This window comes from Saccopteryx leptura, chromosome 3 (genome assembly GCF_036850995.1).
Source record: "Saccopteryx leptura isolate mSacLep1 chromosome 3, mSacLep1_pri_phased_curated, whole genome shotgun sequence".
In the NCBI taxonomy this organism is placed as follows: domain Eukaryota; kingdom Metazoa; phylum Chordata; class Mammalia; order Chiroptera; family Emballonuridae; genus Saccopteryx; species Saccopteryx leptura.
In genome coordinates this window covers 355,549,813-355,561,902 of record NC_089505.1, presented here as the reverse complement: position 1 = coordinate 355,561,902, position 12,090 = coordinate 355,549,813, and the positions used below count along the sequence as shown (strand labels likewise).

Sequence of the window (12,090 nt, the reverse complement as noted above, 5' to 3'; positions counted from 1 at the left end):
GTGTGAAGACAATACATTTCTAATGCCTAGTCAATTAAGGCTTAGCAACTGCTCCTTACCCTGTCCATCCTGCAAACACATACCCTTATGCTTGTTGGGAAAATGAAATTGAGGGGAGAGATTTAAATAAATAGTACTTTGACTATGATGTTATGTTCCCTAAAATATTCACGCTTTTGATTTATTTATTTTTATTGTCCCCACAGAGATTTGTGTGGAGAGAAGCAAACCATAGGTGCATTACTCACTAAATATTCTCGATCTTCGATGCAAAATGGTGTCAAGGTTTATAACTCAAGAAGACCTATTTCTTAAAAGCACACAGTCTTTTCTTTGAGACTAAAGTTGCTGCTTATAAGAAAAAGATTCTTTTATGTGTTTGTATTCTAGACTTTTAAACACCATGTGCTTTGAGACTTTTCTGTCTCATCTTAAGCATTTTGAAACTACTGCTATTCTTTTTTCTTAAATGTAACAATATTTCTGTCATTCAAGTTATGTTTGTATTAGGTACACAGTGTAAACAAGGACAAAAGTTATTTCTTATGTTTACTGTATATCTGTAGTCTATTTGGCTTTATTTATTAAAAAATTGTTGCTTTTTAAATATTTAACATTGCATTGCTTTAATTAGGATTTGACATTCTAATTATTAATAAATTTAACAGTTTTTAAAGAACTAACTAGCCAAGATAATTATTTATTCACTTAAATGTCAATTCTCAAGCAAGTGTGTTCCCCACCACCTTCAACCTTCCACACTGTCAGTTATCTACATTAGTTGTTTTCATTGATGAAATTGTCTTGATAATTGCTCTTCAGTTTGCCTGACTAAAATGAGATGAAATGGATTTGATCCTCAATTCTATATTGAGGATACTAATAGAGCAGTTTAGACTCCTATAATGGAGAAACTGACACAGATAATACTCAATAAAAAACTACAATATCTAGTTGGTTTTGGAATGCCTGATAACTTTCTTTAAAGCTTTACTTTCCTAATATATTAGTTTTCTTTTACACAAGGTTGAAATTTAATTTAGCTAATGAACTTGTCAGTTGAAAAAGGTAGGCCAAAATTATATCTGGTTCAAGGTTAAAAATCATGTTAATGAGCAATCTACAATTAACCAAGATTCAAGTGTTATTGAAATTTACAACGTTTTTATTTTAATGCACATGATATGCAGATATGATGGCTTCTGAATTATCTTTCCTGCCTTTCAATAAATTTTTGTGTATCGATGTGGATCATTTATCTTATTTTTTAAAATAAATACTGAATCAGCAGTGTGTCCTGAGGAGTCGGGAGTTTGAGTCAGAGCATCTGGAGTCTAATTATGTATTTTACAACTTAAATCTCAAGGGGCCCACTGACTTGATGGTGTCCAAACACAGCAAACCTGAGGCTCACCTCCTGATCTCAGACTCCCCAGCTACTAGCCCCCAATCCCTGGCTCAGCGCAACCCTTGCCCCATATTTAGTAATGTCCTTGCATTGACGTTTATACCTCTAAATTTAAATGTTCCCTCCTTTTCTTCCAGCACTTCTCAACTCACCCAATAAATGTTTGTGTTCCCTTTCCTAAATTTCAGCAGCCCTTCCCCACCGGGTATACTTTGAAGTGACTATCCTTTACTACCTGAGCCTCAGTTTTCTCATCTCTATTATCAGAGTGAAAGACTTACTCATAGCCTTCTTTAGAAGTGTGAAGACAACACATTTCTAATGCCTAGTCAATTAAGGCTTAACAACTGCCCCCTACCCCGTCCGTCCTACAAACACATACCTTTATGCTTGTTGGAAAATGCAGAATCCTGACAATACCGCGCGAACCCCGCCCACTTACGAGAACTTCCGGCTCTCGTCGCCGTCCCACTTCCGCCGACGTCAGAGGTTATAGGTGACAGGCAAGATGTCGGCCGACGGCGGCTTTTAGCAGTGGAAGACAGGAGCATCTCCGTGATCGGACCTCGGCGAGGGCGGCCAACGGGACACTAATCGGGGGACTGAGTTGGAGGCGGCGGCGGCGGGTCGGGGAGGCCGGACCTGGGCGCCGAGGGAGCCCCAGGCGCGGGGCGTGACTGTGGGGCGCGCGGGGGAGCGGGCAATGTGCGCTGCCGGAGCCCGGTAAAGCCCCGCGGCCCTCCGGGGAGCCGGGAAGCCGAGCTCCGCGGGACCGCTTCATGACGCCCACTGGCCTGGAGCCCGCCAGAATGAACAGGAAGAAAGGAGACAAGGGCTTTGAAAGTCCAAGGCCCTATAAATTATAAGTATTTTTTTTTTTTCATCTCCCTTTGCTCTTCTAGGTTTTGTTGTCATTAATTCTATTTTGTTTGCTTGACACTCACTGACCTGCTGGGTCTGGGAAACTTAGTGGCAAACTACATAGAACCTACTCACTGGGACGGAAGTGGTGTTTGCAGGGCGAAAATGCTTTGCACGACAGTGGAATTCAACAGATTTAATAACCCTGGCAGGTTGATAAACCTTTTTCTTAAAGTGCTAAACCTCATCTGTCTGAAGAAATTTATTTTCATGGTTGTTGCTCAGTTTAAAACTAAGCCAAATTTGTAGGACTTTAAAATGAAAGATAAAGTATGGTTTTTGAGCTGCTTAAAACATAGTCTTTTCTTGTATTTGGATAAAATTGTGCTTCATTTAATAATAGAAATATTTTCATTTCTCTCTCTCTCTTTTTTTTTTTTTTTGTATTTTTTAATGTACAACTCATCAGGTCGTCTGCATCAACAACATAAACTTCCAGAGAAAATCTGTTGTGGTAAGTATAGTGTCAACAATTATAAGAAGTAACGAATCTACACCTTACAGTACTTGGACACTGTCCCTTTCAGATAATTGTTTCAGGAATAGGTGAGAATTGAGAATTAGCATTCAAATCTGGTGACTCCCGAGGTCTGTGACCTTGCAGTATGCTGGCTGCCTCTTCGATTTCCCCCACACACCCCACCTCCGTTTCCTAATTAAAATTTTACTCCTTTTAATATGTTGTGGAATATGAAAGTTGGTATTACCAAACATTTTAGAATTATGCTTTAAAGCTGAATAAGCCCATTGTACGATTTCTTCTGTGAGTAAAGGTTGGAGCACACACTGGCTTAACTTGGCTGCTAAGAGGCCAGTTTTGTTTTCTGATTCTTGTCTGACCTGGTTTATGTGATGTTGCTGGTTAATAAAATTTTAGACAAGAGAAATCTAATAACCCCGTCACCGTCACTTAGATGTGTAGATTGCAGATATGTTTCCATGTAGGAAATTCTTTGACAGCCCAGGTACTTAATTTTCTCTCTCAAGGGCAACCTGTATTGAATAGTACAAAATCTTAGTGAGAGCTGGTTTTCTTTGAGTTATGGCATGAACTTTCCAACTCATTTACTTAAGATGAGCTGCATAGATTTTTTAAATGTAATCTTTTTGTAAGAATCATCAACTCTTAGATTTATAAGAACCCTTGAAGATTTGTTAAGTCCACTTTTCCTCATTTAAAGAATTTCTCTTTTAATATTTCTTGTATATGATTCTTGACCTTGCACCTCATAAAAGGATACTTTAGGTGTGTTGTATGAATTGAGTAGGAAAGAAACAAGAATTAGGGAGTCTAGTTAAATGGTCATTGTAATAGTCTAGGGGAGAGTTGATGAAACCCTGAATGAAGCTATTAGTGAAATGTCACAGAAATAGAGTTGACCTGGTTGGCTGATTTGTTGTAAACACTTATTAAGTACATATTACATGTAATACTATCTTCTGAGGCTTTATGTGTGTGACATGTCTCAGTCTTCACAATAACCCCATGAGGTAGACACTGATTTAACTGTTAGGACTAAAGAAGCTGAAAAAATGGACGCTAAGTCGTTTTCTTAAGGGCATGAAGTTAGCAAGTAATAAGCCATTTTTAATTAGGGATGGCCTAAGAGTCATCAGCTAGTCCTTTCTGTCTATTGTTCCCCCCTCCACCCTGCTGCTGGCAAAATGATAGGCAGAAAGAGATTGCAGATGACTCTTATCAGGAATGCCAGAAAGGAGTTGTGGATGATGGTAGGTTTTCTTCTGTCAATGTTGGTGGGATGGTGAATGGGTTAGGGTCCTGTAAGGAAACAAACGGCACATTCTTACAGGCTAATTGAGAGGAAGTACTGAAAGAACTCCTCATTTAAGAACAAACGGGGTTAAGAGAGCCAATGAGGTGGAGGAGCACAGTCCGTTAGCATTGAGAACGGTACCACTTCTAAACCGGAAAGAACAAAGGAAGAGCGGGTTGCTAGAACCTGCTGTAGCTGTAGGAAAGAGTCATCTTATGGGAGCGATGACCTTTGGTGGTAGAGCGCGGCCACTGCCCTCACCCTGGCAAAGAGGAACCTGGGGAGTAGATGGAACATACTCTCCTTTCCAGTTTCCTCCAGTGCCTCCCTCTCAATCAACCCAACCGCAAGCCAGAGGGCTCATGCCTAGTTAATGCAGCTCCTGGGGTACAGAGCTGGGTGGAGAGTTGATTAGGAGGAGCAAGTGCAGAATGTCTAGAACAGTTTACCCTCTTTGCCCCAAAGTGTCTTCTCTTGCCTTTTGTTAAGATGAAAAGCTAGTGTTCCCAACACAGGGAACTTAACAAAATCCAATCAGCTATTGTAGGGGTTGGCAATAGCCAACTACCTGTTTTTGAAGTTTACTTCAACACAGCCACACACATTTATATAATGTCAATGGTTGCTTTGAAGCTAAGATGGCAGACTTGAGTAGCTATGACAATTTGTGTGGCCCTATATACTATCTGGCCCTTTAAGAAAAAATGTGCTGATCCGTGGACTCATGTAACAGTGTGACAAAATATTAGTTTAGTGCTGTTCTCACCAGTATCTTTCATACTAGATAATGGAAAGAAAACTGAGTAAAAGAATATGAAACTTAATTGCTACAACCCCTGTTTACTTTAGCTGGTATCAGGCCAAAGTTGATACTGTATATAACTTTCTGTCTTCCCCGCATTCCATGTCTCCCTTTTCCTTTTGCCAGCATTTCTTTTCATCTGACCTAGATCTCCATGCCTATAGGATCTGCATCCTTGCTTGTTCTGTCTGAGTTGTTGCAGTTTCCCACTAACTAGGACTGTTGGTCAAGTGAGATCTAAGATGCATTCCAGTGAATTCCTAGATTCCATGTGTAATTCTTACTCTGTTGCATTCCAGAACCTCAGTTACTGTTTGATAGTTGGAATTAGTCATTCCCGTAGTACAGTGACCTTTTTCTCTGCCTGCTGGTTCAGTGGTGTAAGGAGCCAGAGTGGTCCCAGCTTCCGGTTTAATGTAACCGTGACAAGTTTCCTGTTGGATGCCTTTCTCCCTTGACCAATAGGACCTCTCAGCACACTGACCCCAAGGTAATAAAGACAGGAAGCCAAAATTCTTTCAGTGGCCTTTTTGGTGCAGTAGTGAAAGTAGTCATTCCTACTTCTACCCCTTGGTTCCCAGGTCCGTTTTGGCCACGGAGAAGTGACCCTGTATGTTGTCCACCACGTTAAGACAGGATCCTGGTGGAGATCCAGTTGGTGCTGTAACTGAACTTTGAGTACTTTATTATGCCGATGCTTCAGGGGATAGGACAGCACAAGACCAGTAAAGTGTGTGTGTTTTAGGAGCCCACTGTCCCACTTCCCTGTACACCTGATTGGAGGCCTGTGTGGGGTGTTGCAACAGGTTTAAACTGCGGGCCCACTTCTGTGTGGGTTTCTGTGAGTAAGTGGACTGGCGCATTTCACACCCATGTTCAGGGGTCCGGTATTTTCCATCTGCAGCTGGGAATCCTCAGAGGCAGAGGGCTGACTTAAGTGACATGGATTTTCAGTTTTGTGGATTATTAGTGCCCCTAACCCCTGAGTTGTTTAAGGGTCAACTCTATATTGTCGTCAGGGAAGGAAATCTAGATTATGTGTCTGTTCTTGTAAGGGCAGATTACTGTCCCCCTCTGTGATGTGTACTTTTTAATGTTATTTTTCTACCAAGCAACTGATTCTTTCTGGGCAGGTGCTATGTTAGCAGCTTCCTGTGGTCTTCTGCTGTTGGGAGGTGGCACTCAGCAGTGGTGGTAGTCAGATTAGCCTTTGTGGAGGAGGACCGGTTTCTGGCTCAAGCGTAGCCTCATTGTTGCCACCGTGACCGCTTTGTGTATTGAGCAAGGTGGCTAGAGAAAGCTCTGTGCCATCTACTGGATAGGGGATCTTGCCAGGTGATGTTTGAGGGCTCCCTCTGCCCGTCATTTATGTGGTAACAACATGAATATTTTCATGTTATCCCTATTTTAAGAAATCTCTTTTTATACTTATTTCTCCCACCATTGTCTAATTTCCAGTGCTTTAATCTTGTTCTTTACAAGTCACTAACCAGCCAGCCAACCCCGGAGCATCCAGCTGCCTATGATCAGTGTAGGCGTGTACTTCCGGTCACCCCTTCTGCTACAAGGAAGGTACAGCCAGATGTCTTTTCCAGTGCTCTGCCCACTGCAGGGTCTTCTCGCATTGTCTTTCAGGGTCACACTTCAGTGGGGCTAGCATTCTGTGAAGAATGACTCCTCGTTCAGGCTGTGTGTTGTCCCATTCTGTTCATGGAGTGCAGGGGGCTCTCCGTGAGGCCAGAGGCGTGGACTGAGGGGAGCGGTGGGCATTGCTTTCTGAGTCGCCTGCTCATGCTGTCTGCTTGAACGTGCTGGGCCTGGTCCACGGGTAGTTTCCGTTTAAAAGGGGAAAGCCGCTGCATGTGCCCACCGTTGCTCTTCAGAGCTTAATACTACACTCAGTTCACGATGGCCATTGCAGTTAGCACTGTCTTTGGGAGTCTGGTGGTCATGTGTCCAGTCTCTGCTGCAGGGTCTAGTAGCAAACCAGGACTTGCTTTGCGACTGGACAGTAGTTGGCAGAAGAGGTCATGGCCATACTCCCTAGAAATGTCACCATCATTCTGGTGGGGAAGCCAGGTCTGTGAGCCCCTGTCTGGCGTGGGCACTTGCAGTACTGTTGGTACGTTGAGTCCTGACCCAGCCAGGTCTGTGAGCCTCTGTCTGGCGTGGGCACGTGTAGTACTGTTGGTGCGTTGAGTCCTGACCCAGCCAGGTCTGTGAGCCTCTGTCTGGCGTGGGCACGTGTAGTACTGTTGGTGCGTTGAGTCCTGACCCAGGGCAGGCCTGTGAGCCTCTGTCTGGCATGGGCACTTGTAGTACTGTTGGTGCATTGAGTCCTGACCCAGCCAGGTCTGTGAGCCCCTGTCTGGCGTGGGCACTTGTAGTACTGTTGGTGCATTGAGTCCTGACCCAGCCAGGTCTGTGAGCCCCTGTCTGGCATGGGCACGTGTAGTACTGTTGGTGCATTGAGTCCTGACCCAGCCAGGTCTGTGAGCCCCTGTCTGGCGTGGGCACGTGTAGTACTGTTGGTGCGTTGAGTCCTGACCCAGCCAGGTCTGTGAGCCTCTGTCTGGCGTGGGCACGTGTAGTACTGTTGGTGCGTTGAGTCCTGACCCAGGGCAGGCCTGTGAGCCTCTGTCTGGCATGGGCACTTGTAGTACTGTTGGTGCATTGAGTCCTGACCCAGCCAGGTCTGTGAGCCCCTGTCTGGCGTGGGCACGTGTAGTACTGTTGGTGCGTTGAGTCCTGACCCAGCCAGGTCTGTGAGCCCCTGTCTGACGTGGGCACGTGTAGTACTGTTGGTGCGTTGAGTCCTGACCCAGCCAGGTCTGTGAGCCTCTGTCTGGCGTGGGCACGTGTAGTACTGTTGGTGCATTGAGTCCTGACCCAGCCAGGTCTGTGAGCCCCTGTCTGACGTGGGCACTTGTAGTGCTGTTGGTGCGTTGAGTCCTGACCCAGCCAGGTCTGTGAGCCTCTGTCTGGCGTGGGCACGTGTAGTACTGTTGGTGCGTTGAGTCCTGACCCAGGGCAGGCCTGTGAGCCTCTGTCTGGCGTGGGCACTTGTACTGTTGGTGCGTTGAGTCCTGACCCAGGGCAGGGGCTGCTGCAGAACCTTTCCTGCCTTTGCCCCCTTCGTGGTTACCCAGTAAGCAGTGTGCTTGCCCAGATGTATATGTTGCCTCCAGAAGCTCAAGCCCACCATGTTTCATGCTCTTTTTCTCCTGTTTTGGTGGGTAGTGTAAAATGAAACAATTTATCGTCCACTTCAGGAGTATTTTTATGCGCCTCCGAGCACTGAGCCTTGGCAGCTTTATTGCTGTTGCAGGCCCTGTACTTCCATGTGATTTCACTCGTCCTCTGCTACCTGTATTTCTGTATTCAGGCATTTAGAGGACTTGTTATCCCCTCTCACCAGGTCCCATTAGCATAATGTCATTGATATGTAAGTAGTTTTCTGTGGGCTGTCCTGCAGTTAAAGGACTTTTGGACTATGTTTGAGCAGAAGAGTTGACATTAGTTATTAGGGCTTCTCTCCTGGAGGCAACCTGCTTCTGATTTTTTTTTTCCTTGTAAGAATTAGGTGGAGGTAAAGAGTTTGCTTGATAATTAGCTGTAACACTAGTTACCAAGAGCTGTGCTCATTTCCTGCAGTAAAAATTCTACATCTGCAAACATGGTTGTGATTGGCAAGTTTGTGATACTTCGTCCTTCTCCAGACCCTACTTGACGTCTGCGCTGGCCAAACGGTTGAGTTCAATGAAGATGTAGGAGGCATCTGTGAGGTCTCTGGTGGCGCCGATCCCTGTGGTTCTGAAGGCGTGTCTAGTTGCTTTGATTTACTGTCTTAGGGAAGTGAAATGGGGTTCAGTGCTGTTTTTAGCCCTATAGTAATCTTTACTCTGGTCAGAGAATGAATATGGGGATTTGCCAGTTACTAAAATACTATGTGTACTGAATGTTCTAGGACTGGGGAAATAAGTCCTGCTCTGAGATAGACGTGGGCCATGACCCCCTTTAATACTTGACCTCCAGAGACTTCCAGTCTGACTAGTGGACTGTGATAATGTTTTAGGAGTCCAAGAATTAGTGTCAGTTCAGAAACAAGATATAATAACTCTAGGAAAATGGCCAACATTAATTCATTTGAGGGTGACATAGATTTCAAAATTTTAAAAGATAGACTTGAATAGTTTGTAGGCATGGGGAACAAATCTATAGAGAAGAGAGATTGTAATGATGGGAGAGGGTAATTAATAGAGCAGGATTTCGGAAGATAGTGCAGAGGATGGCCTCTAGTGGAAGGATCATTCTTAAACGGGAGAGAAGACTAGGTACATGTAATGGAAGGGGAAGAGAATTGATAGTTGGGGGGAGAGTGGTTGAAGTAAAGGATCTTGGGAGAAGGGAGCAGAAAGTAGCTCTGAAAATGCCAGGAAGAATTGAACTGGGAAACTGGAGGCCAAGGAACAGGAGAGTTTCTTGAGGTTGAACAGAGAGAAGTAATAAGGGCAGAAGGATAGAAACTGGAGCCATGTAAACATTCAGGTTTAAAATGTCAATGTCGGCCTAGCGTGCGGAGGACCCGGGTTCGATTCCCGGCCAGGGCACACAGGAGAAGCGCCCATTTGCTTCTCCACCCCTCCGCCGCGCTTTCCTCTCTGTCTCTCTCTTCCCCTCCCGCAGCCAAGGCTCCATTGGAGCAAAGATGGCCCGAGCGCTGGGGATGGCTCTGTGGCCTCTGCCTCAGGCGCTAGAGTGGCTCTGGTCACAACATGGCGACGCCCAGGATGGGCAGAGCATCGCCCCCTGGTGGGCAGAGCATCGCCCCTGGTGGGTGTGCTGGGTGGATCCCGGTCGGGTGCATGCGGGAGTCTGTCTGACTATCTCTCCCTGTTTCCAGCTTCAGAAAAATGAAAAAATAAAAAAATTAAAATGTCAATGTCAGAGCACTTCTGAGCAGCGACGTGGTGTCTTTGGTAGTGTGATCTTGATTGTTGTCCTGGAATGAAAGTAAAGATCATAGGAATCGGAGGAAGGAACTTTGTAGCAGCGTTATAGATATATCTACTGTCAGGTCACTTAGTGTGAAGGCCAAGATGGGTTAGAAAGGGAGATTCTGAGCCTTCAGTGAACGTTGGGTAATGTGGGAGACAGTGTGAAGAAGAATAGAGGATGGTATACCTGTATGGCAACACACAAAGGAAAAGAAATAGAGAAGAATAATAAAAACATTGAATAGGCATTAGTAGATGCCAGCTATGGTTTTAAGTACTTTCTATGTATTGAGTTGCTCAGTTGTCATACTGACACCAAAATGTGGCTGTATTATTCTTGGTTTGCAATTGAGGAGACGGAGAGCTGGAGTAGGTTTGCCCAAGATCATACTCTCCCTAGCGGTGGAGCTGGGACTTGAATGTGGGCAGTGTATTTTCAGAACATGTGCGTTTAACTGTGACACTGGACTCGCCTTGCTCATTTACCTCATGCTGTGTAAAGAATGTAAATGGTCCGGGAACAGCAGTGGAAACCAGGAGGTCGCCTGTTTTCCGCTCCACTGATTGATAGTGAATGAAAGAAAAATGGGCTTCTTGTCAAGGGGGATTCCAGAGACGTTTCATCCAGCGCTAGAAGGGAGAGGGCAGTTTTGAAAAGGTTAAATGGCAATGGGAGATTACTTAAAGTAGGGTGGGGGCTCTAGGAGAATGGTGAGCTGTGATTGGGGAGAGAGCCAGGAGCAAGCAGATGAGTGAGTGATGTCAGGTAACCTGGGGTTTCCAGTCACTGGAGTTGCTAAGGACTGGAGGCCGATCAGCTGGTCTGAAAGTTGTTAGGGCTCTCGGTGGTATCACAGACCTGATGGTACAAGGAGATTGGGCATTTCCTTATCTTCACGAAATACACTCCATCCACTATTGTATTATTGTTAACCTTAGTTTAGGAAGCCAAATTCTGTTCTGTGTTCCACCCATGGAGCTCACTGTTGACTGCACTTGCCATAATCTCTTGTGGTTTACTTTGTCATTCTTTTGCTTGCTGCCTTTTAGCTGTTCCAAGCTCAGTAATGTAGCTTGGTCATTGCACTGCTGATGAGCTAATTAAGAGAATCTGGGTCTTCCTCCCTATAGTTGCTCACAGTTTATACCTTTAAACACCAAGCTTCATCCATGGTATTTTTGCAGTTGCTCTTTTGTTCTCATTTGCTTCCACATAGATGTGTCCAGAGGGTCTAATTTTAGGATATATGGCTCCTATTTAGAAATTGGGAGGGGGGAAGGCAGCTACAGATTCTTACTGGTGTTTAGTACTTTTAAGTTGTTCCTGCGGTTAGAGAGAACATTAGAAAGTAGTGTAATATCTGGCATATATAGTACTAATGCTCATTAAATAGGAGCCATTATAATTGTTATAATCTAGTCTTCTGTGTTTATTGGCTGAATATCATCTTAAATATTTCTGTTGCAGCCCATGAGATTTTTCTGTTCACTTTGCAGGCCCTGAAATGTTAGCATTTCATGCCTTCCCGTATTTTGTGTTTGAGAACATCAGTGTTCCACCCAGGATATTTACTCAACGGGACAGACACTCCGTGTTTCATTGTTCTGTCTTTCCCATTTGACTCAACACAGTCAGTGTGTTCAGTGGCCTCTTGCATCTTAGGTACATTTTCCAGGTAGACTGCTCACCACACAGTTAACATGGTAGAAGCACATGGGCGTGGCCTCTGGATCCGCGTGGTTGGAGATCGCCCCGCATTCCGCTGAGGTGTCTGCAGCTCTGAGACACAGCAGTAGGTTTCCCTGCGTGGCTGAGCTCTCTTGCAGCTCTTGCCTCTCTCGTGTCCTGACTTGCTTTCCGTGAGCAGACACTCACTTGTTAGCGTCATTGGTGTCGTTGGTAACCCTATTTGGGGGGGCCATGTTCTTTCACTCACAATCTCATTTTGATTCTCTTTGCTCTATCGCTTTTTACCCCTCCCTCCCTGTTTGGGTTCCGTTCTGTCTAGAAGTACTGTTTTGAGAGTAGTGAGTCCTTTTACTTTTTTCCAGCAGATGGTCTGATTTTCACTGGTAGTGAATGTGCACCACCAGGATGATAAAGAGTACATAATTCAGCACTCAGTCACTAGGACAGCCATGTTTGAATGAAGGCACTATGTGTGTACTTAGCTAGACGGGGTTCTG

The 12,090-nt window shown here is 44.8% G+C and overlaps 2 protein-coding genes across 6 annotated transcripts in view; both read left to right on the top strand.

Moving 5' to 3' along the window:
- Window positions 1–1,241, top strand: part of DSCC1 (DNA replication and sister chromatid cohesion 1) — a 29,980-nt gene extending 28,739 nt beyond the window's left edge. For both annotated transcript variants that reach the window (XM_066379413.1, XM_066379412.1), the window contains exon 9: window positions 207–1,241. In XM_066379413.1, coding sequence (XP_066235510.1) covers window positions 207–315 — 109 coding nt within the window. In that variant the 3' untranslated portion in view covers window positions 316–1,241. The remainder of the gene's footprint in view (window positions 1–206) is intronic.
- A 665-nt stretch (window positions 1,242–1,906) lies between these two features.
- TAF2 (TATA-box binding protein associated factor 2) overlaps window positions 1,907–12,090 on the top strand; it is a 77,624-nt gene continuing 67,440 nt past the window's right edge. For all 4 annotated transcript variants that reach the window (XM_066379406.1, XM_066379405.1, XM_066379404.1 and 1 more), the window contains exons 1-2: window positions 1,907–2,271; window positions 2,730–2,783. In XM_066379406.1, the coding sequence (XP_066235503.1) occupies window positions 2,188–2,271; window positions 2,730–2,783 (138 nt within the window). In that variant the 5' untranslated portion in view covers window positions 1,907–2,187. The remainder of the gene's footprint in view (window positions 2,272–2,729; window positions 2,784–12,090) is intronic.